We start from the raw sequence: 26,708 nt of genomic DNA, 5'->3' as shown, positions 1-26,708 counted from the left end.
CGGTCGTCTTCTCTGAGCTCGCCGTAAAACGATCACGTTTTCTAAAATAACCAATTAAAGAGATAACGTAAGTAGTCGCATTACTCAACAAACTCACTCCTACCTATTATTTATTTATTTGGTCATTGTGTTGATACCTTGCTTGTTTAATTACTGCTGCTTTGGATAGATGGGACTAGAACACTTTCGAGCATTACTTAACGAACACTTTCGAGCATTTCGCATTAACACTTTCAAAGTTGGTTGTTTTTTCCATTACATACGTTGTGGTTGTCAAAAGTGGCACAGGTTCATATTATATTCACCTCCTAGTTTATACCATCCTTGTTCCTTCCATTCTTCGTTTATCCAGTCGTTCTTCTCCTTATAAGTCAAAAAGTTGTGTTTCTTGTTCCATGCTTTATATCAAATGTGCCGTTTGTGATCCGATGTTGTTTTTCCTCGACAGAATGGTGACAGACGTGCAGTTGGCCATCTTCGCCAACATGCTTGGCGTGTCCCTCTTCCTGCTGGTGGTGCTATACCACTACGTGGCCGTCAACAACCCCAGGAAGCAGGACTAAAACCCGGTCGCACCCTGGGCAGGTGAGTGCAATCTCAGCAGCCATCGACATTATACCTCATGGACATAGGAAAAGGTTGGTGTGATTGATGCACAGGAGAGCTGGGTTACACCAAAATGTTGTCAAATCAGATTAAATTGATGTCAGTTTCTTATAGGAATATGTCATTGTCAGTTTCCAAATCAGTGTGGTGCTCTATGAATGAAAAAACACTGTTGGAATGGCACCAATTTTTTTTTTTCACAGATGGGAATCAACACCACCACCTCCGAGGAAACCAAAACATTCCCCCCAAAATGATTTACTAAGGATTGTGCAGTAGTTCTTTTTTTTCAATAAAACATGCAAAGAATCTTATCTGTAATCATGTTTTGCACAGCATTTCCTAAATATTGAGCCAAGCAAGGCACATCCTTTAGAAAAATCTCAAAACCTCAAGGTTAACTATGTGCTACGTAGTGCAAGATCTTTTAATTATTCTTGTCACTATCAATTTAGATAAATGTTTTAGTACCTGTAAATACTTTTCAGACCATTTAATTAAAATTAGATGACTTGTGCGTTTAGTGTATAATGCAGTCACAGTAAAATAACCACATGCACATGATGGTGACAAAATACTTTTATAGCATATTATTTCACACTTATTGGTCCACAGAGAAGACATTACATGTGACATGTGTCTTCATTACACTTAATCACAAGAGAACAAAGTTCAAGCAAACATCTAAAACTTATTTTTGAAATTTTCGGCGGTATTGAACGGATTACATCGGAATTTATGAAAACACAATCTTCTATACAACATCCAACGTGTAATAAGGAGCAGCATCAAAGTGAATTCTTCTTATAGGCAACATCTTACAGAATGAGGTTAGTTAACAAGGTGCTCGTTAGTTAAATGTGTGCACAGCGATAGCTTGACTTATGTTTGACCAAGCTCGTAACTCAGTTGAAATTACTTGAAATGTCATTAATCCGTTCCAGTCCAAGGAAAACGTGTTTTGATACATATTAGACAAACTAAACCATTTGTATTTATTTTATAAAAGGTAATTACTGTACTGTAGTATTTGTGTTAGAAGTGTGCTTTGAAGGGGCGTGGTCTAGCGAGTCGGGTTGGCCCAACTTGGTCTGCATATGAGCATCTGGGTGAGAGCAGTAACCTACAGCTGATCCTTGCGCACGCTCTCATTAAGGTCCAACCGATATGGATTTATTGTGTCAGATTCTGATATTTGGCAGGGAAAAAATTCCGATAACCGAATGTTCGTCCAATTAAACTACATAATGAATATAAAAATACCCCTTTTCTTTTTTTGTCTCATAATGAAGCACTAAAGATATAAATTACTAGCAGAACATTTGCCTGTTTTTTAGTATTTAACTTTACAACAGAGAAAAGGTGACGAAACAGCATATTTTTGCCTTTTTTTTTGGTGGGGTGTTTGGGTTTGAATGTAAATATCTTTGTTAATTCATTCACTGCCATTGACACCTATAAACGTACAAAAAATCATTTGAACTATTTCTTTCAGTTCAACATTTCCCCCCACAAAATTTTGTTAACGAGAGTATGAAAACTTAGACATTTTGTTTTTAATCTTTTTTTTTTAAGAAAAGATTATTAAAAATTAGGGGCGTCAGGTGATAATTTTTATTTTATTGTAATCAATTGCATGACTTCAATAGTTAACTCACGATTAATCAAAAAATCTGTTCTAAATGTCCAATAATTTTTTTTCTAGGTTTTCATACTCTTAACAAAAGTGGGGAAAAAATGTTAAACTAATAAAATGTTAAACTAATAGAAATAGTTCAAATGAATTTTTGACGTCTATAGCCGTCAATGGCACTGAATGAGTTGACATGTTTTTTTTTTAAAAATCAGCTGACTTTTACTGATTTTGAACAAGCTAATATCGACCGATTAAATTGGCCAGTCCTAAAAATAAACTAACTTAAAAATGTTGAAAGTGTGGCTCTCCTTGCCCAAATGTGAGGGCATTCTAACAGAGTGCATTTTTTTCTTTCCATTCGAGCAGCAGCTTAGCTGAAGCTCACTCGCAATACACAGCAAGAAAAAGAAAATCGACTTAGCGATTTATTGCTCGTAACTTGAAAAACTCACAACTCGGGGGGCACTCGTAACTCAAGGTACCAGTGTATTTGTACGTGAGGGTGTCACAGTATAGTGTTTTGTGAAGATATAGAAATGTGATATTAATTGAAAATAATCTCCACTTGCTTATACATACTTTGGTGAAGGCACTTGGACCTGACAACAATACGATTTCACTCAATATGGATATGTACAACACTGCCTGGCCACTTCATTAGGAACAGATGAATCGGCTCTCGGTTTTAAAGTTAGGATTATTATTATTATTTTTCTGATGAGGCTATTCAGTCAACCCATGTATTGTTGAGGAAATATTAATTTCCTAGATGTCGGCACAGAGTGCGCTATTTCACGACACGGCCTCGGCCGGTGGTCCTCTTGAGGGATTTGCTCGTCTTTTGCTTACTTCGCTCGTCATCAGCTACTGCAGGGCACAAAGAAAATAACAGTTACTAAGAAATGGGAAAACAGTCACTGCATCAAAGCTTAGCTACCAGGTGTGTAAGGAAAAAGTCATCTGCAATAAAGTGGTCGATTACTGTACTTTCCACCAATGGCCATCATGTTATCAAACCATTAGCTTATGGATCACGGCGTTACCTTGAATGATTCCGTTTGGGCGGCTTTTACCAAGACGCACTCCGGCACTGTCGGACGACCCCGCCTTCTTGTTGCGTACGACTACATGTGGCTGCATGTCGCACCTGCGCGGATGACGTCAAAAGTCAAAAATGGTTTGACATGGATTGCAAAGTTAGCCTCAATTTTTCCCAGCATTTTGATTTTTGACATTGGTTTTCAAGGGTAATCAGTAGAAGGTGTAACAAATTTGTGAATTTTGCCATTCAGCTCGTTAGAGAACAAGAAAAAAGTAAAGGTTAAATCAAGTTCACCTGTAGAGTAGTGTAATGAACTCATTCACTGCCATTGACGGCTATAGACGTCAAAAATTCATTTGAACTATTTCCATTAGTTTAAAAAAAATCCACTTTTGCTAACAAGAGTATGAAAACCTAGATTTTTTTTAAAATTATAAATTATACAGATATAAAATTTGTGATTAATCGTTAGTTAACTAGTGAAGTCATGTAATTAATTACAACAACAAAAAATTAATCGCCTGATGGGCCTAATTAAAAAAATAAAATAAAAATAAGGGTTGTTTAATCGTAATTATTCGCATAATTTTATATGTTATTAATGTAGGTTTTCATAAAAAATGAAATTAAAAATTATTAACTAATAGAAATAGTTCACATGAATTTTTGACGTCTATAGTCGTCAATGGCAGTGAATGGGTTAAGAAAACAAAACCAAATTGTTTTTCAAGGGTAATCAGTAGAAGGTGTAACAAATTTGTGAATTTTGCCATTCAGCTCGTTAGAGAACAAGAAAAAAGTAAAGGTTAAATCACGTTCACCTGTAGAGTAGTGTAATGAACTCATTCACTGCCATTGACGGCTATAGACGTCAAAAATTCATTTGAACTATTTCCATTAGTTTAAAAAAAATCCACTTTTGCTAACAAGAGTATGAAAACCTAGAATTTTTTTAAAATTATAAATTATACAGATATAAAATTTGTGATTAATCGTTAGTTAACTAGTGAAGTCATGTAATTAATTACAACAGCAAAAAATTAATCGCCTGACGAGCCTAATTAAAAAAATAAAATAAAAATAAGGGGTGTTTAATCGTAATTATTCGCATGATAATTTTATATGTTATTAATGTAGGTTTTCATAAAAAATGAAATTAAAAATTATTAACTAATAGAAATAGTTCACATGAATTTTTGACGTCTATAGTCGTCAATGGCAGTGAATGGGTTAAGAAAACAAAACCAAATTGGTTTTCAAGGGTAATCAGTAGAAGGTGTAATAAATTTGTGAATTTTGCCATTCAGCTCGTTAGAGAACAAGAAAAAAGTAAAGGTTAAATCAAGTTCACCTGTAGAGTAGTGTAATGAACTCATTCACTGCCATTGACGGCTATAGACGTCAAAAATTCATTTGAACTATTTCCATTAGTTTAAAAAAAATCCACTTTTGCTAACAAGAGTATGAAAACCTAGAATTTTTTTAAATTATAAATTATACAGATATAAAATTTGTGATTAATCGTTAGTTAACTAGTGGAGTCATGTAATTAATTACAACAACAAAAAATTAATCGCCTGACGAGCCTAATTAAAAAAATAAAATAAAAATAAGGGGCGTTTAATCGTAATTATTCACATGATAATTTTATGTTATTAATGTACAAAAAATATAGGTTTTCATAAAAAATGAAATTAAAAATTATTAAACTAATAGAAATAGTTCACATGAATTTTTGACGTCTATAGTCGTCAATGGCAGTGAATGGGTTAAGAAAACAAAAGCAAATTTTGTGACTCACTTGCTAATTTTGACCGAGGCCAGGATGTGCTCAGGCCCACAGTCTTTAGCAGTCTGTGACAGACAAGAGACAAAAATAAAAACTCCCATCAAAAACCAAACGATTTTCATGAATGGATACAATGGAGGCTGACCGCTGCGGTGACGCGCTGGCCGGCGTTTCGGTTTCCTCTTCCGCTTCGTCCGGTACGGGTGGGTAAAGCTGGTTTGGACCAGGCCGCCGATAAGTCTACACAGCCCACACCTGCTCAGCACACACGGAAAGTCAAAAAAAACAACAAAGCGGGAGTCAGAAAGATGCTTCGCAAACATGTGATCTTTATTTTATTTAAGAGCAGCACAAATGAACATTCGAGTCGTCCGCTAGTGACGATTAGCACCATACAGAGGAAAAGGCACATAACTGTTTTATGTTATGTTAAAAAATGTTTAGTCCAAGTAGCTATTTGGAAAATTTAATGAGAATGCCTGTACTATGGCGGGCCCCGCGTCTTTGTACTTCTAACTGTGGGCTACAAAAATGGAAAGGGCCCCGCTTTGTCTTATGTTTTTAACCAATTCAATATGCTATACATCAACAACATGCGCTAAGATGGAAAACACCATTACAATTTCACCTTGGTGTTGTCAAAGCTAAACGCTAACTAAGACAAAGCAAAAAGGTATCTAAACCTAAATGATTTAAGGCAAAATATGAAATTCCAAATAAAACCCAACATTTAGCATAAACGTAACTTCTAACATTAGTCTTTGAGCATTGATGGCGCAATTTACATAGCTGCTTTCCCAAACAAATCACACAAGACAAGTGGACTACAAGCTAATTTAGCATGTATGCTAAAATAACAACATTGACACAATAAAAGCCACAAAATACATACAAGTACTTATGACTAAAAGCGCCTTGTTCATATCCATGATATGAAACATGTCCAACCATTATTTTTAACATTATAATCTTGTGTTGCCACTTGAACCGAACGGCCAAACAAACAAAAAGTTTATTTTTAGACAGTAACAGTAGAGAGAAAAAAAAGAGAGCAAAAACGTCCAGAATTAATCAAGTAGAATAAAAAATGTTCACAATTGGCAAACATGTTAACAATTCAGTCACAATAGCTCAGGTAGCTCAATAAGGTAAACAAAGATACTACTACTAAAATAATGTATACTATGCAGCACTTCCCATTTGAAAGAAAATCTCCAGACGTAAGTAGTAAATCCACAAATTACTAAAAAAAAATAAAAATAAAAAAAATTGTCGAAATGTCTGTTAAACAATCCTTCCTTATACAACTAATCTCATTTATAAATCTACATTTATTCCCTGAAGGGAATTTTCATTTGTATTCTGCTTTATGCAATATTTGAGGATTAGTGTTATTTTATACTAAATTTCAGCCAAGAAAATATTGATTCAACTTTTCACTCTTTGAAATATTTAATTTGATATGTCCCACTGCACAAAAATAAACACTGAACATCTGTTAAAGTATACTGCAACATTATCTAGTGCTTCATTCATTAAATGTTGTATTTTGTATTTCCATTTTCAAGTAGTATTGGTCCTTAGTTAGCTGCTAGTAGATGGTCATCTACTAATATGGTAGTTAGCTGCTAGTAGATGGTTTTCTACTAATATGGTAGTTAGCACCAATAACGAAGGGAACATAGAGACCGTTAAACGCACACACAACAGCCAAATGATTCATAATTGACTCAATAATTTAGTCCTTGGTTTTCCTAGCGGGCGAGTTGTTGCCAGGCGTTGACCCCTGCGGGAGGCGCGGGCCGAGCTTGCCGGTCAGCCCGGGCCGGGGTAGCGCCTGCAGGGGGGGCAGGAGTGCAGACAGGCTCAGGGACCGGGGGGAGTACACACCTGCCATGCTTGAAGAGACCGCCGTCGCCGCGCACACCGATGACGCCGAAGACGAGGAGGAGGAGCGGGGGGGTGAGGGTGACGGAGGGGGGTGTGCGGGTGCGGGGCTGTTGCCGGGGGGACGCAGGACGGCGCGGTGGTGAGGAGGCGGGCGTCTCTTCTCCGGAGTTTTGGTGTCTACGGAGACAGACACACCTGCTGACAAACATGCGGGAGTGGAATGGAGAGGGAGGGAGGGAGGGAGGGGGGGGGGCATGCTGGGGGCCGTGCAATTCGTCATTCGCGAGACAGGAAACCAGCAGCTTACCTTTTGCGGGCCCGGCGGACTTGGAGCCTCGCGCGCCGCCACCGCTGCCGTGGTTCTGCGGGTGCGCCCGCGGCGGGGGGCACGTGAAGGTGAAGCCAGGCGAGTTGGGAGTCTTGGGGGAGGGCGTCATGCTGTTGCTGCTCGGGCTGTTGCAGCGCACCCGTCCGAAGGACCCCGGCGGGCCGCTCAGATCGCTGCCATGCCATCGGCCACACATACGGGTTTTAAAAGTGTGTACAAAACTGCGGCTGTGTTCACAATAACTCCCAATTGACTATAAAACATTCCCGTGGTATAACATGGAATTTTGAGCAATCATTGGCTTTTTTTCCTTCAAATGTGACAAGTACATTAGCAGATTTTTTTTTGTTTTTTATTCTCAATTATTTGTGATTGCTGACAAACTCGTGCTCTATAGACGTAAAAAAAAAACTATTTCTATTAGTTAAACATTTTTTTTACACTTTTGTTAACAAGAATGTGAAAACCTACAATTTTTTTATTGTACATTTAAAACAGATATCAATTTGTGATGAATCGTGAGTTAACTAGTGAAGTCATGCGATTAATTACAATTAAAATTTTAATCGCCTGATGCCCCAAATTTTTTACAATCTTTTCTTCTTCTTTTTTTATCGCGTCAGGTGAATACAATTTTTCATTGTAATTAATCACATGACATCAATAATTAACTCACAATTAATCACAAATTTTATATTTGTTCTAAATCTACAATTTTTTTTTTTAGGTTTTAATACTAAAAGTTAATAACAAAAGTGGAAAACTAAGAAATAGTTCAAATGAATTTTTGACGTCTATAGCCGTCAATGGCATTGAATGAGTTTAATCAGCAATATAAAAATGAGTGGAAATGTGAAAACATAAACATAAGTCGATTCACAGTGTGCGCCCCTAAATTTTTTGCTTGCACCCCTTAAAATATCAGGTTGGGGCCACTGTGCTCCAAGTAAAAAAAAAAAAAAAAGTTAGTCCATATACCTGTGAGTGCTGCTGTATGATGTGTGTTGCTGCTTTACGTCTGACTTTAGTGTTAATCATTACCATAACATCAATGCTATTTTCAATTAGCCTGTCTATGGAATTCACAATTAATGTTAGCATTAAGCTAAACTGACGTGCGTTGGTCTACAATAGACTATTAGAATTTATTTGTTGTAAAATTTGATGAGTGAACTAAGCATACATACATAAACATAAAAAATATAAATACATAAAACTATAAGAATGAGTAAATGTTCACAAACACAGCCATGTTACATGCGTGTGCAAAAAAAAACTCACTGGGGGAAGGTCTTGGGTGGCGACGCCTTTCCGTGGACGTGTGCCTTGTTGTTCGGCGGGTGGGCGCTGATGTGGACGCTCGGGGACTTGGTGCTGCGGACGTGCTTGAGGACCCATGCCCGCAGGTTGCCCAGGCAGTTGTGCTCCGACAGTACCAGACGCGGCCACGGGTTGCACTCGGCCATGTCAAGCGCCGAAATGGCCACGGCACGCCCCACCTGGTGGAGGAGACACTTTTTTTCAAATTGACTTCAATAAGAGTTGTTCACTTGCTAATGCTACGTGAGCGCCACCTACTGTACCTGTTCGAAGATTTCCGGCGTGTACTTGATTGGAAACGTTAGCATCAGAGGGGGCGTGGCCCGCCCGTTGTCATGGCACGCCGCTGGGATGGGGTTCAGGGCCTTTCCCGTGTTGTAGTTGCACTCTAACGTGTAGCTAGCGAAACATCAGAGACATACTTATTTGTATTTGATGTTATCCAAATATGATTATGACGTCATCCGTGCATTTTACCTGTGCAGAATGCCGATGGCTTTGTGAACGGCGACCCGTCCGCTGCCTTCCTTCGATTGGCCGTCGCGTTTGTCCCGCGCGTACATGTTCTTCTCCGAGAAGTTGCAACCCAGGAAATCAAAATGTGGCGAGTTGACGGCGATCAGCCTCGGGTATAGCACGTTCTCCACCTGTTTACACAGGAAGGACCACAACACTTGGCTCCAAATATCGGTTATTGGCCTGCTTGACTATTAACTCATTCGCTGCCAATGACGGCTATAGACGTCAAAAATTCATTTGAACTATTTCTATTAGTTTAACATTTTTTCCCCACTTTTGTCATCTAGTGTATGAAAACATTTAGAACAGATATAGAACATTTGTGATTAATCGTGAGTTAACTACTGAAGTCATGCGATTAATTACGATTACAAATTTTAATCGCCTGATGCCCCTAATTTTTGATAATTTTTTCTTTTATTTTTTAAAATCGCGACGTGTTTACAATTTTTAATATTAATTAATCGCTTGACTTCAATAGCTAACTCACGATTAATCACAAATGTTATATCTGTTCTAAATGTACAATAAAAAAAATCTAGGTTTTCATTCTCTTGTTAACAAAAGAGGGGAAAAAAAGTTAAACTAATAGAAATAGTTCAAATGAATTTTTGACGTTTATAGCCGTCAATGGCAGTGAATGAGTTAATAGTAAATGACGTGGTAAAAATTTGAATTTACCTGCTGGCTCTCATCAGGCAAACTGTTTCCATACATGAAACAGCCCCGCTTGGAGGCGTGTCCGTGTAAGTCCACATAATAGGCCACGCCCCCCTCCTTTGGTGGAATGGATTCCTGCTTCTTTTCTTTTGCCTCCAGTAGTGTCGGTGGTCCTTCTTTAAGTGGCTTCGGAGCTCCGTCTGGCGGCGCGGCGGTCGTGACGATCTCCGAAGAGCTGCCGGCACCGTCCTTCGCCGTCCATCCGTTCTCATCCGTCGCCATGGTAACCTCCGGCTGCGGGCGAGTCGCGTCTTTCCCTGCGTTGCGCTGGTTCAGGCTGACTTCCAGGGCGGTGAGGGCAGGAACCTCGTGCTGACCGGCAGCCTCTGTGGCGTGAAGGGGAGGGGCTTGGGCAGGGGGCGCGCTGGGTTGCTTCTTGTTGTGTATGGTGCGGTTGTGCAAGTGGTGGTAGAGCAGCAGTGCTTTGGCGGCGTAGATGGACGGGTGCAGCTCGGGGCTGGGATTCATGTACTGCCTGTTCAGGTTCATGCCCCGAGAGTCGGTCCTACATTAAAAGCAACAGAATTGACTTTCATTAAATTACTTTCACATAATCAATGTCATCATAAAACTACAACCCATGGGCAGGATATAAGTTTGGTTCATTCTCCTGACCTGTAGTGGCCTCGCATGACGCCATCCGGGTTGAGCATGGGGATGAGCTTAAAGACGAACATGTTTCTGAGCGTGTGAGCTCGCGGGTCATCTTTCCGTAGGATGAAATCCAGGAAGCCGTTGAAGACAAACGAAGAAGGCGTCTCTCCGGGGTGCACACGGCTACTTAGGAAGAACACCTAATAACAGACATATTCAAAAGTCACGACAAATATGTGAGTGCTGCGAGGGAGGCCGCAAATGGCACCCCTAAATATTCGCACCTTTTTGTTGTCAAAGCAGTGGGGTCGAGGCGTGTCGTCGCTGGGGAAGAGGTGCGGTAGCCGAGGCTCGCGCTCGTCCCGCATGCCGCTGCAGTTGGTCACAGTGAGGAGGTCCACACGGTTGCCGTCAAGAGAGCGGCACACCAGCTCACGCTGGTAGTACACCTCGCCTGGGGGGCTGACACACACACACACACACACGGGACATCAGGACCGTTTTTCTTTTCTCGAAACATTTCAGACATTTTTCCTAAACTTACATCTTTGAAAAGACAGTTTCAGAAACTATGACTTTCTTCACAAAATATACAAAAATTAATGTGTACATTTTTTTAAACCGAAAAAAAAATCTCATCTTAATTCTTATCATTTTACTTTTTTTGTAAAATTGACTTGTATTGCCCAAAAAATTGCAAAAAATAATTGCACTTTTTTTGTAAAAAAAAAAAATGAAAAAAACATAACTTTCTTTATTCTGACCAGACTTTTTAAATACATTTTTCTTATAAAAACACATTTTTAAAAAACAACTTTAATGTGAAAAAAAAACCTCAAAATATTACTTTATAACTTTTTTTTATTATTTTTTTTTTTCTCTCAAAAGTATTACAAAAACAAAACTGATTTTTTTTTCTTCTTTTTTTTTTTTTAAAGGAAAACTAGTTTTCTTTTTAAGAACTACATAAAAAAAATTGTGGGGGGGGCATTTTGACTTGTAATAAAAAAATATTAATACTTAATAAAAGTACATGCACCTCTGTTGCTATTAGTTTCTGTTTACTTTATTTAAAAAATATTTAATAATTATTTAAATTGTGATGTGATTGTTTCACCCACAAAATATTACAAAAACTGACTTTTTTTTAAAGGAAAACTATGACTCCCCTTCTTCCCATCCCAAGATATATTTTTTATTATTATTATAACTCCTCTTGAAAAACAACAGCAACTATTTCTAAATTGTACAATCTATTTCTCTATTACTTTTTTATTTTTCAGTAAAAATCTTTTTTACATTTCCTGAGTTTGATGTGTTTACCTGGCGGGACCGAGCTGTGCCGAGTCGCGGTGGCTGTCGTCCAAACGCTGCAGCATCTCCTGGCACTCGGCGTACGAGAAAGGGAAGCAGAAGGAGAAGAAGGTGGTGGCTCCTCGAACCTCCACCAGACGGTGAGTGAAGGACAGGATGAACTGGCTGCGAACAAGCTGAGGAACGAGAAAAGCAAAACTGAGTTAGAAACATCAATAATGTGACTATTTGGTAGCCGTGTTTGGTACCTCAATGACGGGTCTGTCTCGGACCCTCTCCCACTTGTCCTTCCCGGGGAAAGTCCGAACGAGAGGCGCCATGCCTTGACTGTAAAGCTTCCTCTGGTTGTTCATGTTCATCACATTGATCTTTAGAACCCTTCCAGGCGTCACGCCATGCACGCTGAAGTGAAACCACGACCTCAAACATACACAAAAAAAAAATGTATTGAACAAATATAGCAGCCGTCTTTCACAATGATCTATTATGATTTCTCTCTCTTAAAATTACAACTTTTTACCAACAAATGACTTTTATTAGCATCATAACTTTATTCAGATAAATTGTAGATAATATTTTGACTTTTTACAAAAAATATTGAGACTTTTTCCTGAAGATAAATGTTTTGGGGATTCAAATGTATTTATTTGTAATAACAAAATAACATCTAAAAATATATACAACTTACATTTACATTTTGAAATATTACATCTCTTTTTTGGTAACTTCATCACATTTTCCTGTTATTAATTTACCATGAAACTTTATTCATCGAGTCACCTGTTGCCGTTCTCGTGTTCTGTGCCGGCGCAGTCGGGCTGCGTCCAGACGTTGAACTCGTAGTCGGGAACACTGGAGGCGGATGTGGCCCCCCCGGCAAGACCATCATTAAAGGGAATTGGCGTGCCCTTGTGCACCTTCTCCACACGGGCCAGGTTGCCCGAGTCGAACTTGGAGCTGAACACGATGTGGCCAAAGCGAACCTCCATGGCACTTTCCTCTTCGTAGACTTTCACACGCCACAAACCCTGATGAACCCTATCCTACCCCTAAAGATACAGAAAAGGGGAAGTGAATGGATGTTCTAGGAAGAATACTTAAGATTTTGAGGAATTACCTTGACGTATGACACAGTAAAGCAAACTTTTTACAAGTACCATGTGCACCTCAAAAAAGACTGAGCTCTTCAAGTATCTGCATAATGACCAAAATTGTAGGCTTTTTCCAACATCATTCTCAAATTATATTGATTTTATTTGGACTTTGTTATTGTATTTTTAACCTAACTCTCACAATTGCAAACGTATAATATATATTTAAGATATTAATATTAACTTTATTTAATAACAGGATTTATGAAATTGCCATTTGCTCAATGTGTGTGTGTAACAATATAAACAGATAACAGCGACACCCAGAGGCAGGGGTAGGAAACTACGACAAAGCCCAAACGACACATTTAACTCAGTTATTTAACACTATGACAAAAATGTATGAAAACGTGACAAAAAGTGTGATTGTTTCCAACTAACCAACTCATGTTTGTCCGAGAGGACACAATAATGGCTCAGGTTCGGTCCCAGCGCCGCCACCACGACGAACAGCTGACCCACAAAGCAGGCTCAAGGCATCGGGGATGGGGATTTAAAGCCCCTCGCGCTGCCACATCCGTCAGGCAGGAGAACAAGAGGGTGTGATTTCCATCCAGTCCGAGTATCTACATGGATGCAACGTTCACGTTGTTTGGTTCCTAAACGCCACCTTGACGTTACTAAGCTACAAGGGACGATTTAGCTCCAGAGCTAGCGGTCGTTACTAGGGGAAAAAAGACGATCGCTTCGGTCCAGATTCACCGCATGCCTTTTTCACATATTTGCTGGATATTAGCTCAAACGTATCCTGTACGCAGCATGATTAAATGTCGACCTTATTTATTATGCCTTCGATCGATATTCGTCCTTTTAACTCTTCAGTTGGTCGCGATGCCTGAAGCGTTCAAGGAACTCATGAAATAATCACGACTGGTTGCGTGCTGCGTTCAATGATCTTATGTATTTTTGTTATTATCACGTAATATAATAAAATTAGGCTTTTCTCATATACATGTATTGTCCCCCATCATAAAACATTTTTAAAACTACAGTCGTTCCTCGCCATGTCACGGTTTTATTTTTGCTGTCTCGCTGTATTGCACATTCTTTTGCTATATCGCGGGATTTTGCGGTTCGAGTGCTACTGCAAAGTCAAGTTTAAGAACATTTGACATAAAAAAATAGAACTGCAGAACTGACGTACGCAAATGCATGCTATAGCAATTTATACATTGCTTTGTGGAGATGTGGTGATTGTGAATGATGACGAGACGAGGAGACGAAAACAACATATCTCTTTACTCGCCACAAGACTGAGTTTTCACATTAGGCAGTCAGCCATTCCCTTACAACCCTTTCATGTGTGTCAGACATTTCCTGTTGAACACAGAATGTATAAATCACTCCCCTTCCTTAATTAGTTCACTGTCAGCCGAGTAAAAACTGATCTTTGCCGTCATTGGCCATCAATAAGTTTGGTCCAGTTAAGCACAGTTGTCAAATACACTGACAACAAAATGAAGCCAATTTGGGATTAATGCAAAAAAAAAGAAGAGAAACAGCATAGAGCATGTAAAGAAAGAAAACTGATAGTGAGATAATGGTTTAGTGGTGGGTTGGTTGTGTTTTCTGACAATTTGTGTATATTTTTTTTAGTTATTTAAAATATGTACAGTGTGTGGCGTTTACTTTCGATAATGTTCTTTTTTTTTCAGTTATGCTAATTTTTAAATGTTAGTTTGCTTTCTTTGTTTTACCGTGACCAAGGTTAAGACATTTCATGTATTCTTATCTCTTGAGTTAACCAGTCACTCAATGATCAGGTTGAATACATGTATCTGAATTTGAACATCTGTTTTGGATTCAATTACAGTCGGTGCTAAATTTTCCTTTGAAGCAATTTATCTCAATTATCATCTTGTTTTCACACAGTTCAACTAGGGTGGTAAAGAAAAAGGCAACATGTATCATTTATTCCATGTATTTACCATGTTTTCTCAATAACTCAAATTACATTGTTTGTGTCCTAGTGGTGCAATCCCAGAAGGGCGTGTGACGTAAGGGGGCGTATTCTATTACAGTTTTTCCATTTTTCACAGAGCTGCTGTTTTTATCAAAGCGCGGATGTGTGTTGCGTTCATGACATCATGGAAATATGAGAACTTCTCAAGTAGGCAATGAAGCGTTCGTGTCCTTCTGTTTAAACAATACGCCGCCAAATACTTCAAAGTTCTGACCCGTTATCCGTGTTTATGTGCATGACTGTGGCGTAATGTTGATTCTTTTACGTTGTCTTTTTAAAATATTTAAAATTTGAGTTCGTATGATTTCATAAATTTGGGATATTCACTAACTATTTACTATTCGTGTGCTCACTGCTCACCTTTGTCAGGGGAAGTTTTTCATGTCAGGATCTAGCTAGGGTGGGGGTCATCAATATTCTAGTCTGTTGTTAACTAGCGTGACAGTTTGCTCTGATGTGGCTACGTTTAGTGACGTTTACGAGCCATACGCGTAAACGTTGCGCTGTGTGAAGGTCGGTTACCATGGTAACTAGAGTGACACTATTTCCGTGACGCGACTCCGCTCTGACTTCCTCGACTCGTTCTCAATGTTATTCTGTAGCCAAAATGAATTAAATATTGATGAAGTCTGCATGTTGTCCCTTGCGGGTTGAAAGCCATAAGGAAAATTTGGTGCAAGCGTTGCATATAGAAATGAATGTGGTACTTGGTCATCCGGGCTACAGGTGTCGCTAGTGAGCTCAACTCACTGGTGGTGGGATGTCGCCCTCTTCCAGGGAGGAGCGGCTACAGAGTGTTCCGATCTCACGTCATGTCAGTCGGCGTGACCGACGGCGGCTCCGCTCTATGATCACCTAACGTCGCCTCGGCTGCTTAACTTAAACCTAGAACAATCTCCCGGCACAAAAAGGAGTTGAATCGTCTTTTGTTGCATCGCGTCGCGGCGACGTGCTGTTCCACGATGGCTCTTCTCTACGAATACGTCACGCCGGAGCAACTCGCAGGCTTCGACAGATACAAGGTAGCATGCTAAGTAGCTAGCACCTATATGTGTATGCATGCATGTATGCATGATGCATGAAGTGGGTTTAATTCAGCTCGCAACATCTACACAAAGCCGTTTGTGCAACTATTCCATAGTAATGCATCGAGCTTCACTCTTGGACACCGCTCTGTCCAAATGTGACCCTTTTTGACAGCAGTAAATACTCTACCCTAAATGTCATTCATTCACCCTGAACATATTCTCAGTGACCTACTTGTACGTTTAATTATGTGAAGTACATTGTGTCTCAAAAAGGGGGAAAAAAATGCTTAAAATCCAAACATAAAAACATTCAAAAAATGGTGTTCGATCAAGGTTGTGTTGAGATTAAAATTTGAAGAAGAAAAACAACATTTTAATTTAAGAAGTGGACATTTTACCGTGACCGGCAACTCGCCTGCTAGCGTTATTTTACCGTGAACAACTCTAATTGGTCATTCGTTGGGCGCGGTAACCCCATCTGTGTTTTTTCTCCACCAAGTTTTCATTTTGTTTTGCCACCAATGTTAGGCTGTTATGGGCATAATCATTTTAACCATAATCCTCAAAGCATATATGCTGTCAAGAAATTGTAGTTATATATATATAAAATAAAATAAAAACAAATATTGAGCAGGATTCAAAACCACTACACATTCCACTAGCGCAGAATTTGTACTTGTAATGTTCTTGAGCGATTCACTGCAAATTTTAACTAGCTGGCGAGTTGCCGGTCACTGGAAAAATATCCACTTTTTTTAAAATGTATCATTGTGTGTTAAATCAAGAAACATGGTGGAAATCTTCGTATTGGACGAAGGAGCTCGAAAAAGCCCATGCAGAAGTTCCTGGGAAACAAATTCCCCTGTTGCTTTTTGAAGGGTCATGTGGGGATCTCGAAACAGTGAGTCAGTCCGAGTCTTATGGGAGTCCGTGGGAATGGTGTTCTCGTTGGGGTTCGAAACAGACCCGAGAACTGTGTGTGTTTCCACCGAGTTTGCGCAGGCTTCTGCAGAAACAAACCTGTAACAAGTGAAGTCAAACAACATTATGGTGAAGTCCGGACGAAACCCTCAAATTGAATTATTTATTTAGTTTAATTATTATAATTTTTTTATAAATCTGTACTGTTTGTCAGTCCACACACGTGGGTGTTATTTTTACAAATTGACTTTCCAAAAATACCTCCCCCCATTTTGCTTTTCAACCGCCACACTTTATGACTTTGCAGAAAGGCCTTAAGGGGCTGAGGAGCAAAAATTCTTCTCTCCACTTTTTTTTGAACAATTGCCACATTGTGAGCTGGTGCTGAAATTTGAGCTCGTATGTGCGATCACACGGCACCGTGCGGTTTCCTCATCCTTCCTGCTGCCCTCCATAATTAGCATAAAGTCACCACATTTACTTCACATCTTCAGGTTGTTAATGTATAAATCACTTATTGACTGAATGTCCTTTTTATGCCCAAAAGTTATTTTCTTGTGCTCAAAAGTGTGTGCTTAAAAGATAAATAATACAGTACGTGCAGTCACTTTATCTGTTTCTTTCATTCTGCTTTGAAAATGTCAAAACTCACACGTAAAGAGTTAACTCTTTGACTGCCAGACGTTTTCAGAAAAGGGATGCCGTGGGTGCCAGCCGATTTAAGCATTTTTGACTGATCTTTCAAGGTCCACAGAAAATTATGTGTTTGGACTATGGAAACACACATACTATCAAATGAAAGATTGGACTCTCATCTTTCATCAGAAAAAAAGTTTGTTTCTACCTTATTCCGTTTTTCAGTAATCAACAATAGAAAATGGTTAGTTTCACCTCTGTTTTGAAAAAAAAAACGTCTTTTAACGTCTTTGGCACTCCTCCATAGGATTTTACTAAACGTCATTTAACGTTTTTGGCAGTCAAAGAGTTAAAGTCAAGCGACTCGCCCTATGAAGACAACCTGGCGTCCGCTGTTATTATGATTCACATTTGACTCAACTGCCATATTTCAAAATCTTTTGAAGGGTACTCTTTGTAGTCTACTGAATTGTCAAGTGGGCCATTTTACAAATAAGATATAAATTGCTGTTACGTCCGAGACGAGAAGTCGGACTGCGCAATGAAATAAATCAATGGCAGCCACGACGTGTATTTGTGTGCGCGCATGTCAGGGTGACAAATGACACCGACGTCGTCCTGTGTTGTGTGTTTGCAGTACAGCGCTGTGGACTCCAATCCGCTGTCCGTCTACGTCATGCACCCGTTCTGGAACTTTGTGGTGAAGGTGAGAAACGTTCAAATGTGTGTGCGTTTTCACGTGTACTGACACACCTTGCAATGTTGCATCATGTCCTATATGGCCTCCCTTGTCTAACTGGCTGCTGAAATTAATTATTGTCTAGATGTCTTGTACACACACACACGCGCAACATGCGTGGCATTTGGAAAGCTTATTTAAAGAGACAGCAGAATTTGATCAAAAGTTATTCAAATGAGAGCAACTGGGGAAGGAATGTTTTGAAATATGCAATGTTTTTTGAAGTCAAAACGGAATAGGAAATTGTTCATCAGAGACTTTGGCGATCTATTTGATTTACAGAGATTTCCATGTTTCTGGGTTCAAATAGATGAAAACATCAAAGTCAATCTTTGCTATGCAAAGAGTCATGACTCTGAAAATAAAATATGTGAAGTTCTTAGCGAATAATGGAGTCGTGCATAGCTAAAATTGATCAGTTAATATATTAATGGCATATATATATATATATATATATATTGTAATATTCTCACATATTTTAGAATTTTTTTTTGAAATATGGGTTATGCAAATGACCTAGTAAATGTCTTTTTGTTAATCATTTTATTGTTTTATTTTTTGAGTTCAAATTTAATTTTAGTATGGCTATTTTTTTTTAAAGAAACATTTGTTTGTAAAAAATGCCTACAAAAATTACATGGCAAACACTTTAAAAAATATATATATATTTTTTTTTTAAAAATTGAATAACCAGCATTAAATGGAGTTTCTTTTTCAAGCTTGATATCGATGAATAAAACCATGAATCAATTATTTAAATATTTATTTTTTCCATAAATTCTTAAAAAAATAGAGTTTTAAAAATCAATATTTTTTTTGTATCTTACCGTTTTCTTGAAATTTACTATTCATATACCTGACTTATTGCAATTTTTGACAATTCTGAATCTTTTACATGTGTATATATATTTTTCAATTATTTAATTACAATTATAAAGTATTTGCATCTCATCCTTGTTGATGTCAATGTTAATGAATAAGCCAAATCATTTAACCAGTTACTGCCAGCGCAAAATCTGGAAAATATGGAATTTAATATTTGTGGAGTTTTTATCATGTCTTTGAGATTGAAAATTGATGTTCCATAATTAATCAATATTGGATTAAATTGAACTGAATCGAATCGGGGAAAAAATTAAATCGAATCAAACTGAACTCTTGTGAATCGAAGTCAAATCGATTGAGGAAATTAGAATCGCTGCCCAGCCCTAATTTTTTAACAGGTTACTAACTAATATTACTGAGTCATTTTATTACTTTAATCATTTACTATCCTTATGATAATTGATTATCTTTCATTTTAGTTTCTACCAAAGTGGCTGGCTCCGAACCTCATCACCTTCACCGGCTTCATGTTCCTGGTGGTCAACTTCCTCATGTTGGCCTTCTACGATTACGACTTCAATGCCTCAGGTGTGTTTACACGTAACAATGTTCTCTCACGCCAGGTCACATGATCTCATAACACACACATTTCAAGAATGTAGCAGCAACCTTATCGTGTGTGGTTTTCAGCCGTCGGCCATGCGCACGTGCCTAGCTGGGTTTGGGTGACGGCGGGGATCTTCAACTTCCTGGCCTACACGCTCGGTGAGCGACCGCCTTGGCCTCTCTTGGTTCCGTGTTTGTTTTCCCCGCGCATCACGACGCCGCTTCTTGGCAGACGGCGTGGACGGCAAGCAGGCGCGCCGCACCAACTCCTCCACGCCACTCGGGGAGCTGTTTGACCACGGGCTGGACAGCTGGGCCTGCATCTTCTTCGTGGCTACCGTCTACTCCATATTTGGGCGCGGTGACACCGGCGTGAGCGTGGCCACGCTTTACTACATCCTTTGGGTGGTGCTGTTCTCCTTCATTTTGTCGCACTGGGAGAAGTACAATACGGGCGTGCTTTTTCTGCCGTGGGGTTACGACATCAGCCAAGTGGTGAGCGTGACAACATTTCATATCACCAAAATGATCTTGCTTATTCATGATGTGTTGAAAGTTGCCATGTTAAACCCATATGAGTCTTTTTTTTTTTTCTCCAGACCATCTCTCTGGTCTACGTGGTGACGGCGGTGGTGGGCGTGGAAACCTGGTACCAGCCCGTCCTCTTCGACTTCCTCTACAGAGATCTTTTCTCCTTCATGATTGTCGGTGAGACGCATCGATAAAACACAACATTATTATTTATTTCATCTTGAATGTCTTGAGACGAAACGCCCAAAGTTTGAAGGTGATCGGATGCATTTTGTAGGAGGAGTTCAAAATTTGACTGCCAAAAACGTTAAATAATGTTTAGTAAAATCCTATGGAGGAGTGCCAAAGACGTTAAAAGACGTTTTTTTTTCAAAACAGAGGTGAAACTAACCATTTTCTATTGCTGATTACTGAAAAACAGAATAAAGTAGAAACAAACATTTTTTTCTGATGGAAGATGAGAGTCCAATCCTTCATTTGGTAGTATGTGTGTTTCCATAGTCCAAACACATAATTTTCTGTGGACCTTGAAAGATAAGTCAAAAATGCTTAAATCGGCTGGCACCCACGGCATCCCTTTTCTGAAAACGTCTGGCAGTCAAAGAGTTAAAATGTTAAAAACATGGCGCCAAATTTCAAAATAAAATCAAGATGGTGGACTTCCTGTTCATTTTCGGTATGGCTCTAAAATACTTTTTAGAGCATTTACATGTGCCTCCAGTTTTCGTAAATTTAGGTAAAACTTTCAACCTAGGGTGCTTTGTTAAAAAAAATCTATAGGGGGCACTACTGAGCCATTTTGAAGAAATTAAAATCGAAACGTTTTGCCATACAGGCCTGATGTGTCGATATGATAGAAACAGTCTTTACCTCCTGATTTTCAGCCTGTTCCTTCATGGTGACGTTACCCATGAGCCTCTACAACGTCCTCAGGTACGGTAGGTTTTGCTGTTGCCGCCACCGCTAATTAGCAAGTAGCTTTAGCATGAGTGCCACTTTTTTTTTTCAGGGCATACCGCAGCGACTCGCTGAAGCACGGCCGCGTGTACGAGGCCTTCCTGCCCTTCTTGTCACCCGTGCTTTTCTTCGTCCTGTCCACCGTTTGGGTGCTCTTCTCTCCATCCAACATCCTGGAGCTGCAGCCCAGACTCTACTTCCTCATGGTGGGCACGGCCTTCTCCAACGTCACGGTGGGTGTCTTCTACTAAAGAGTCTTACAAGTTTTTTTATTTTAGAAATTGCTTGGTTCAAATGTATTTAAATATTTTAAAAAATAATAATTTTTTTTATAGTATTAAATGACTGATTAATGTATTCATCATTGTAAATAATACAATGAAAAATATTGGATTTTTTTTCTTTTTTATTTTTATTAGATAATAGGTTACTTAAAAAAATGGGTAAAGAAAGTTTTATGAATGAAAAAAAAAATTGGAACACTCAAGTTGGCAATTTTGCAATTTGCAGTGCAAGCTGATCGTGTGCCAGATGAGCAACACGCGCTGCCAGGCGCTGAGCTGGCTGCTGCTGCCGATGGCCGCCGTGGTGACGCTGGCCGTGTCGGGCCTGGCGTCCGACGAGACGCTGCTGCTGCACTTGTGGACGGCCGCCGTCGTGCTGGCGCACATACACTTCGGCGTGTCGGTGGTGAGGACACGAACGCACACTCTTTGATTGTGACGATTACACTCGGGCTACGAGATTAGTTTGTAAATCCAAATATTTGTATGTGGCTATGGCATCTCTTTTGAGCCACTGAAATGAATTGAAATGTAAATACTAGCCCCCCCCCAAAAAACGTTTTTCAATTAAGTATAAAGAGAATTATTTGAGAAGTATTTGTTTTATGACATGTATTTATTTATTTTATTTTATTTATTTATTTTACTATTTTTGTCTTTTTTTTAAAATTATTAGAGAAGAAATCAAAGATTTTCATTCCCTGTGTTGCAGGTCCAACAACTCAGCGGCCATTTTGGCATCCGGGCCTTCTCCCTGAATAAGCCCAACAGTGACTGACAGGACGACGAACGAATCGGCTTGAAAGGAGCAGAGGTCTAGACTACACCCCCCCCCACCCCCACCCTGTCCCCCTTTTGTCTCTGCTCAACGACACGGCACTCTCGTCACCGTGGCAACCGTATTTTCTCCATCCAGCGAGGGGACCCCCCCCAAAGGACGCACGCACGCACACACAGCCACCCAACTTTGTTTCTCTTTGTGATTGGGGGGGCTCAAGAGGCTCCGATTTACCTCATTGGAGGATTGGTGGACTGTGACAAGCCAATGAGTGTTTCCTAAGGAAATGTGACCCATTAAAGGGCTGGGGAGCCAATACACACACACACACACACACACACACACACACACACACACACGCACATCATACACACTGTCTGCTTTCAGGCAGACACACACATTAAGGTGAATGTATAATCATATGAATAATAACGAAAACGGCACATTGTCAATGGAATTCTCAGAACTCCACAAAGTTTTATTTCACTCTTTAATTCATTCTTAATGACTTGGACGTGTTTGGAAGTAGACCTGACTAATAGGTTAATTCTTATTCCGCTTGGCGCTGGTTGCGACCGGACGCGGATGATACAGGGGAAGTGTCGTGTCTTTCACGCCCATTCGTTCTTTTCGTCATTGTTGGGTTATGTTGCCGCGGCGACGGCGGACGCTCGAATGAAGAGTGCGCCCCAAAAGCCGCGCGACGGAGCGGGCTCACTCTGAGGGGAGCAAGCCCACGTCGCCCCGGCCTCTTTTCTTGGGTTTCTTTTCATAAAACAAAAAAAAAAAAACTTGATCATAGTAATGTGTGACTGTGTCGCGATCGTGCGTGTCGGTCTAATCTGCAGCTCGGCTAGCAATGCCTGGCGAACGAGTGTTGAGGGAAAACCGGCATACGTTTTTAAGCACATGTCGAGGAAGCTCAAGTGTGTGTTTGTGTGCTATTTGTTTCTGTCTTATATTATTTCTTACGGTTACTACGGTATGTGATGATGCACATTGTTCGTCTGTAATAGTCCAAGTGTGTTTGTATGTGTGTTGGTAATCCAGAAAAGGAAAGAAACTGGCAGATTACACAAGATGAACACAAACAATTGAATCTTTATAGTGAAATTCCTCATGAGCGAGTGTGATCAATACATAGCGGATTTTTGTGGTGCTATTCACACTCCATAATGTTATTTAACAAAATGTCTATGAAAGAGATTTTTTTTAACCACGGTATTGAACACACCACTATTTTTTTTTAATTAAAACATGGAGGGGAAAAAAATATAGAATGCCTGCAATGCTTTATACTCCTGATCAGTTCCTGAAAATATCTGAATAAATGCTTCTCAAACTGGAAGTGTTGGATTTTTATAAAATAAACACTTTAAAATGTCAAGATTTTTTTTAATTAAAAAAAAACAAAACACTTCTGTTGCAACGGTTTGCATTAAGATGCTGCATTACCTGAGTTAGTCAGCAGATGGCGCTGTAGATCTACAAAGTAGTCTGCAAACCTGTAAGCTCATTATTTGGCACGTGTTCATGTACTAAACTATGTAATAGGATCATCATTTGGCAAGTGATAAATTGTAACTACCAATGTGCAGGAATCAAACCTTTTCATGAGTCATTATTTGGCATGTATTGTGAGGGGTCTTTATTAGGCAAGTTTGTGTGGAGAGAGCAGATGAAACCTGTTTAGTAGATGCATTTGATCAGATAGCGTTGTCATGTTGTTTAGTGTAGAGTGTAACAACGTCAGGTTGTGTTACGTCGCGATGTTTTGTGCACTGCTGACCCTCTTTGACTTAACATCATGGCCAAGTCCATCAAGATGGCCTCCAGGGGCCAACGTAACCTCTCTGCACACACTCCCAGGTGACACTCAATTATGAATGAGCGTCATTAGAAACCAGACACGCACATACATGATGATGGTGGAGTAACACCATCCCACTTAAATGAAGAAGCAGCACACCTGCAGCCACCAATTGGGACATCAATTATACAAGAGACACTTCATTAGGTACACTAGTCTCGCATATTTTGCTTCCAATGCTCAGCTTTGATTGGTCCGAAAACAGAATTTGGCAACTAATGATTGAGGGGTCTACAATTTGTCATCAGAGCCAAGGTTCACTTGGGGCCACACATTTCCTCAGCAAATGTAAGACAAACAGTCAAACACTAAAATCCAAAATTAAGACAATCACCAGGAGACCACAAACTACACACATGTAGGAAATTGTTAGGAACAATCCTGTTACGGAAATAAAAATAAATGAATACAAAATAACTGGTTCGTGACTGACTTTTGTGGCGAGAAAAGCCTTACTATACATGGCTATTTTGACATATCTTAATATACATGGTACTTTATTAAAATAAATAATAAAAGCATCACTAAAATATTTGCATACAACTGACTACAAGTTTTTTTTTTTTTTAAATAGATGCCTTATTATACAAGTTCATGTTTTTAAAAATGCTTAACTACATGTGGTCATTAAAAAAACTTAAATGGCGTTTTTTTTTTTGTTAAAACATCTTGGTATACATTATCATTTTATAAAACACCTGAAATGGTCATTAAAAAAAACAAACCCTAATAAACATTGTCTTCTTTTTTTTCAAGAGAGAAACAAAGCCTTACTATATATGGTCGTTATTTTTTAATAAATAAATAATTTAACGACCATGACGGCAGTATGGCCTTTTTTTAAAAAAATTTTTTACCCCTGGTTTGTGCGAGTGAGTACTTTAAAATTTTAAAGTTTAAACTTTAAATTCTGGAGTACCATTCAACACACATTCATGACAAAAAAATTGCCTTCTAGTTCGTTATTCGCTACGGCGTTTAATATTATTATTTAATATTATTATTATTTTTGCTAGTTAGCTCCGGACTCAGCTGCGACCCGGAAGTTAAACACCAACCGGAAAAGGAAATGAGAAATTGTTTGCAAAACGCAATAATGAAGACAATGTATACGTTTTTGAACTATTATTTCCTTGGTGGCTTTAATGACGCGCGTTTTATAACCGCACGCTTATTGTTTTATCACATTATTGAACAATTACAAACGAGCTGAAACCCAGATTTACTAACCTGACACGTCACCCTTTCAACGAGTGCGCTATCTGCTGGGGAAATGTGGTACTGCACCCAACCGACTAATTTATATGTGGAGGCGATTTTTTAAGACGACCATAAAAAAAAAACTCCATACTATACATGGTCATGTTTTAAAAAACGCCTTACTATACATGGCCGTTTTTTGAAGAAAAAAAAATTGTAAAAAATTTAAAAAACAGCCTTACTATACATGGCCGCTTAAAAAAATCCGCCTTACTATATGTGGCCGTTTAAAAAAGAATATCATGCATCAATTTTTTTTAAAAATAAAAAACAAGTCTTATACATCATGTCATTTTTATCATGCCATAAAAAAAGTCTCATTACTACTTCATGTAATAAAACAAAAACAAAAAACTCGCTATACATCATGTCATTAAAAATGTCCTTTCGTTGTCGTTTTTGAAAATGTCTTACTTTACATCATCTTAGTAAACATGTCATTTAAAAAGTCTCTTTAAACATGATGTTTTTTGTTTTGTTTTTGTGACAATGACATTTAGTATGCGTGCGTTTGTGGCCTTGACATGACTTTGTTGTTAGCCATGCTAGCACACTGCTCAATAATTCATCCTGCTATCTGATACTGTGCGCACTCTGTGCGTGTGTCGGTATGCACTCAGTGTGCCCTGTAAGGACAGATTGGAGGCACTCGGGTGCATACAACCACACTCCAGTTACTTTGTACGCACACACACCTTTGAAGCTCGAAAGAGACAACAGGAAGCTCAAAGATGAGTGGAAAATTCAGATTAGGGGTTAGAGTATATCCATCTATCCATTTTCCAAACCACTTATTCCTCACAAGGGACGCAGGGGTGCTGGAGCCTATCCCAGCTGTCTATGGGCATGAAGAAAAAACAATATAAAAAAATTAACAGTAGATACTAGTACAGGAAAAAAAATCCCCTTATTTGAAGGGAAAAGTTGTATTGTTTGTTAGAAAAAATATTTTCCTGAATAAGTTGTATTTTTTATAGAGGAAAAATCTTGTAAAATCTCCATTCTCCTTTAAAATTATTATTATTTTTTATAATTATTATTATTTTTTTTAAATTAAAAAACAAATTTTCTTAAATTTTAAAGTTATGTTATAACAATGTTTTTTTTTTTCAGGCCACTTAAAAACATGTTATTTTTTTAGTAGATAGAAGTGAAGATAAGGTAAATTCTTCATTGAAAAAAAATTGTATCTTAATTTACATTTTTTTCTTACTTTTCTTTTTTTTTCCTGGATAAGCTACTTCATTCAAAGAGCTAAAAAAAAAAAAAAAGTTAAAAAAATATATATATTTTTTTAAGTAATTTAGTTCATTTTTGTTCAAATCTTTTTTGGTCAATTTTCCAAGAAAAAAATTTACTTTTTAGTTTTTCAAAAAAAGAAAAGAAAAAAACATTTACAAA

General features: G+C 38.6%; 3 protein-coding genes across 3 annotated transcripts; 2 read left to right on the top strand and 1 right to left on the bottom strand.

The window, feature by feature from the left end:
* The first annotated feature begins 54 nt into the window (after positions 1-54).
* On the top strand, positions 55-927 carry ost4 (oligosaccharyltransferase complex subunit 4 (non-catalytic)). Its single transcript, XM_077551943.1, has 3 exons — positions 55-67; positions 449-585; positions 810-927. Exon 2 carries the CDS (start codon positions 450-452, stop codon positions 561-563), a length of 114 nt encoding a protein of 37 aa, XP_077408069.1. The 5' UTR covers positions 55-67; position 449; the 3' UTR covers positions 564-585; positions 810-927.
* A 240-nt stretch (positions 928-1,167) lies between these two features.
* Positions 1,168-13,753, bottom strand: agbl5 (AGBL carboxypeptidase 5). Its single transcript, XM_077551940.1, has 16 exons — positions 13,291-13,753; positions 12,539-12,807; positions 12,007-12,178; positions 11,768-11,934; positions 10,729-10,906; positions 10,466-10,644; positions 9,812-10,355; positions 9,089-9,258; positions 8,875-9,010; positions 8,573-8,790; positions 7,271-7,464; positions 6,964-7,140; positions 5,219-5,328; positions 5,086-5,138; positions 3,286-3,389; positions 1,168-3,109 (listed from the first exon to the last, which is right to left on the bottom strand). Exons 2-16 carry the CDS (start codon positions 12,745-12,747, stop codon positions 3,030-3,032), a joined length of 2,691 nt encoding a protein of 896 aa, XP_077408066.1. The 5' UTR covers positions 12,748-12,807; positions 13,291-13,753; the 3' UTR covers positions 1,168-3,029.
* Positions 13,754-15,504: 1,751 nt separating this feature from the next.
* selenoi (selenoprotein I) lies at positions 15,505-23,525 on the top strand. The gene is made up of 10 exons (XM_077551941.1): positions 15,505-15,894; positions 18,095-18,163; positions 19,501-19,609; positions 19,712-19,786; positions 19,860-20,122; positions 20,227-20,335; positions 21,043-21,091; positions 21,168-21,348; positions 21,626-21,805; positions 22,112-23,525. Exons 1-10 carry the CDS (start codon positions 15,835-15,837, stop codon positions 22,175-22,177), a joined length of 1,161 nt encoding a protein of 386 aa, XP_077408067.1. The 5' UTR covers positions 15,505-15,834; the 3' UTR covers positions 22,178-23,525.
* The last annotated feature ends 3,183 nt before the right edge of the window (positions 23,526-26,708 follow it).

The sequence above is a fragment of the Vanacampus margaritifer genome, chromosome 19, assembly GCF_051991255.1.
Source record: "Vanacampus margaritifer isolate UIUO_Vmar chromosome 19, RoL_Vmar_1.0, whole genome shotgun sequence".
Taxonomy (NCBI): domain Eukaryota; kingdom Metazoa; phylum Chordata; class Actinopteri; order Syngnathiformes; family Syngnathidae; genus Vanacampus; species Vanacampus margaritifer.
Note: the sequence above shows the minus strand (reverse complement) of the source record. Positions and strands in the feature narration are given on the sequence as shown.

What these genes read in the sequence shown, in the direction of transcription:
- ost4 (XM_077551943.1), top strand. Translation starts at nt 450, where the DNA reads ATGGTGACAGACGTGCAGTTGGCCATCTTCGCCAACATGCTTGGCGTG.
- agbl5 (XM_077551940.1), bottom strand. Translation starts at nt 12,747, where the DNA reads ATGGAGGTTCGCTTTGGCCACATCGTGTTCAGCTCCAAGTTCGACTCG. An exon ending in GCCAGCGCGTCACCGCAGCG is followed by an intron (nt 5,139 to 5,218) that starts GTCAGCCTCCAT and finishes TGTCTGTCACAG; the next exon opens with ACTGCTAAAGACTGTGGGCC. An exon ending in GCCTCGGTCAAAATTAGCAA is followed by an intron (nt 3,390 to 5,085) that starts GTGAGTCACAAA and finishes TCATCCGCGCAG; the next exon opens with GTGCGACATGCAGCCACATG.
- selenoi (XM_077551941.1), top strand. Translation starts at nt 15,835, where the DNA reads ATGGCTCTTCTCTACGAATACGTCACGCCGGAGCAACTCGCAGGCTTC. An exon ending in CAGGCTTCGACAGATACAAG is followed by an intron (nt 15,895 to 18,094) that starts GTAGCATGCTAA and finishes GTGTGTTTGCAG; the next exon opens with TACAGCGCTGTGGACTCCAA. An exon ending in CTTCCTGGCCTACACGCTCG is followed by an intron (nt 19,787 to 19,859) that starts GTGAGCGACCGC and finishes GCTTCTTGGCAG; the next exon opens with ACGGCGTGGACGGCAAGCAG.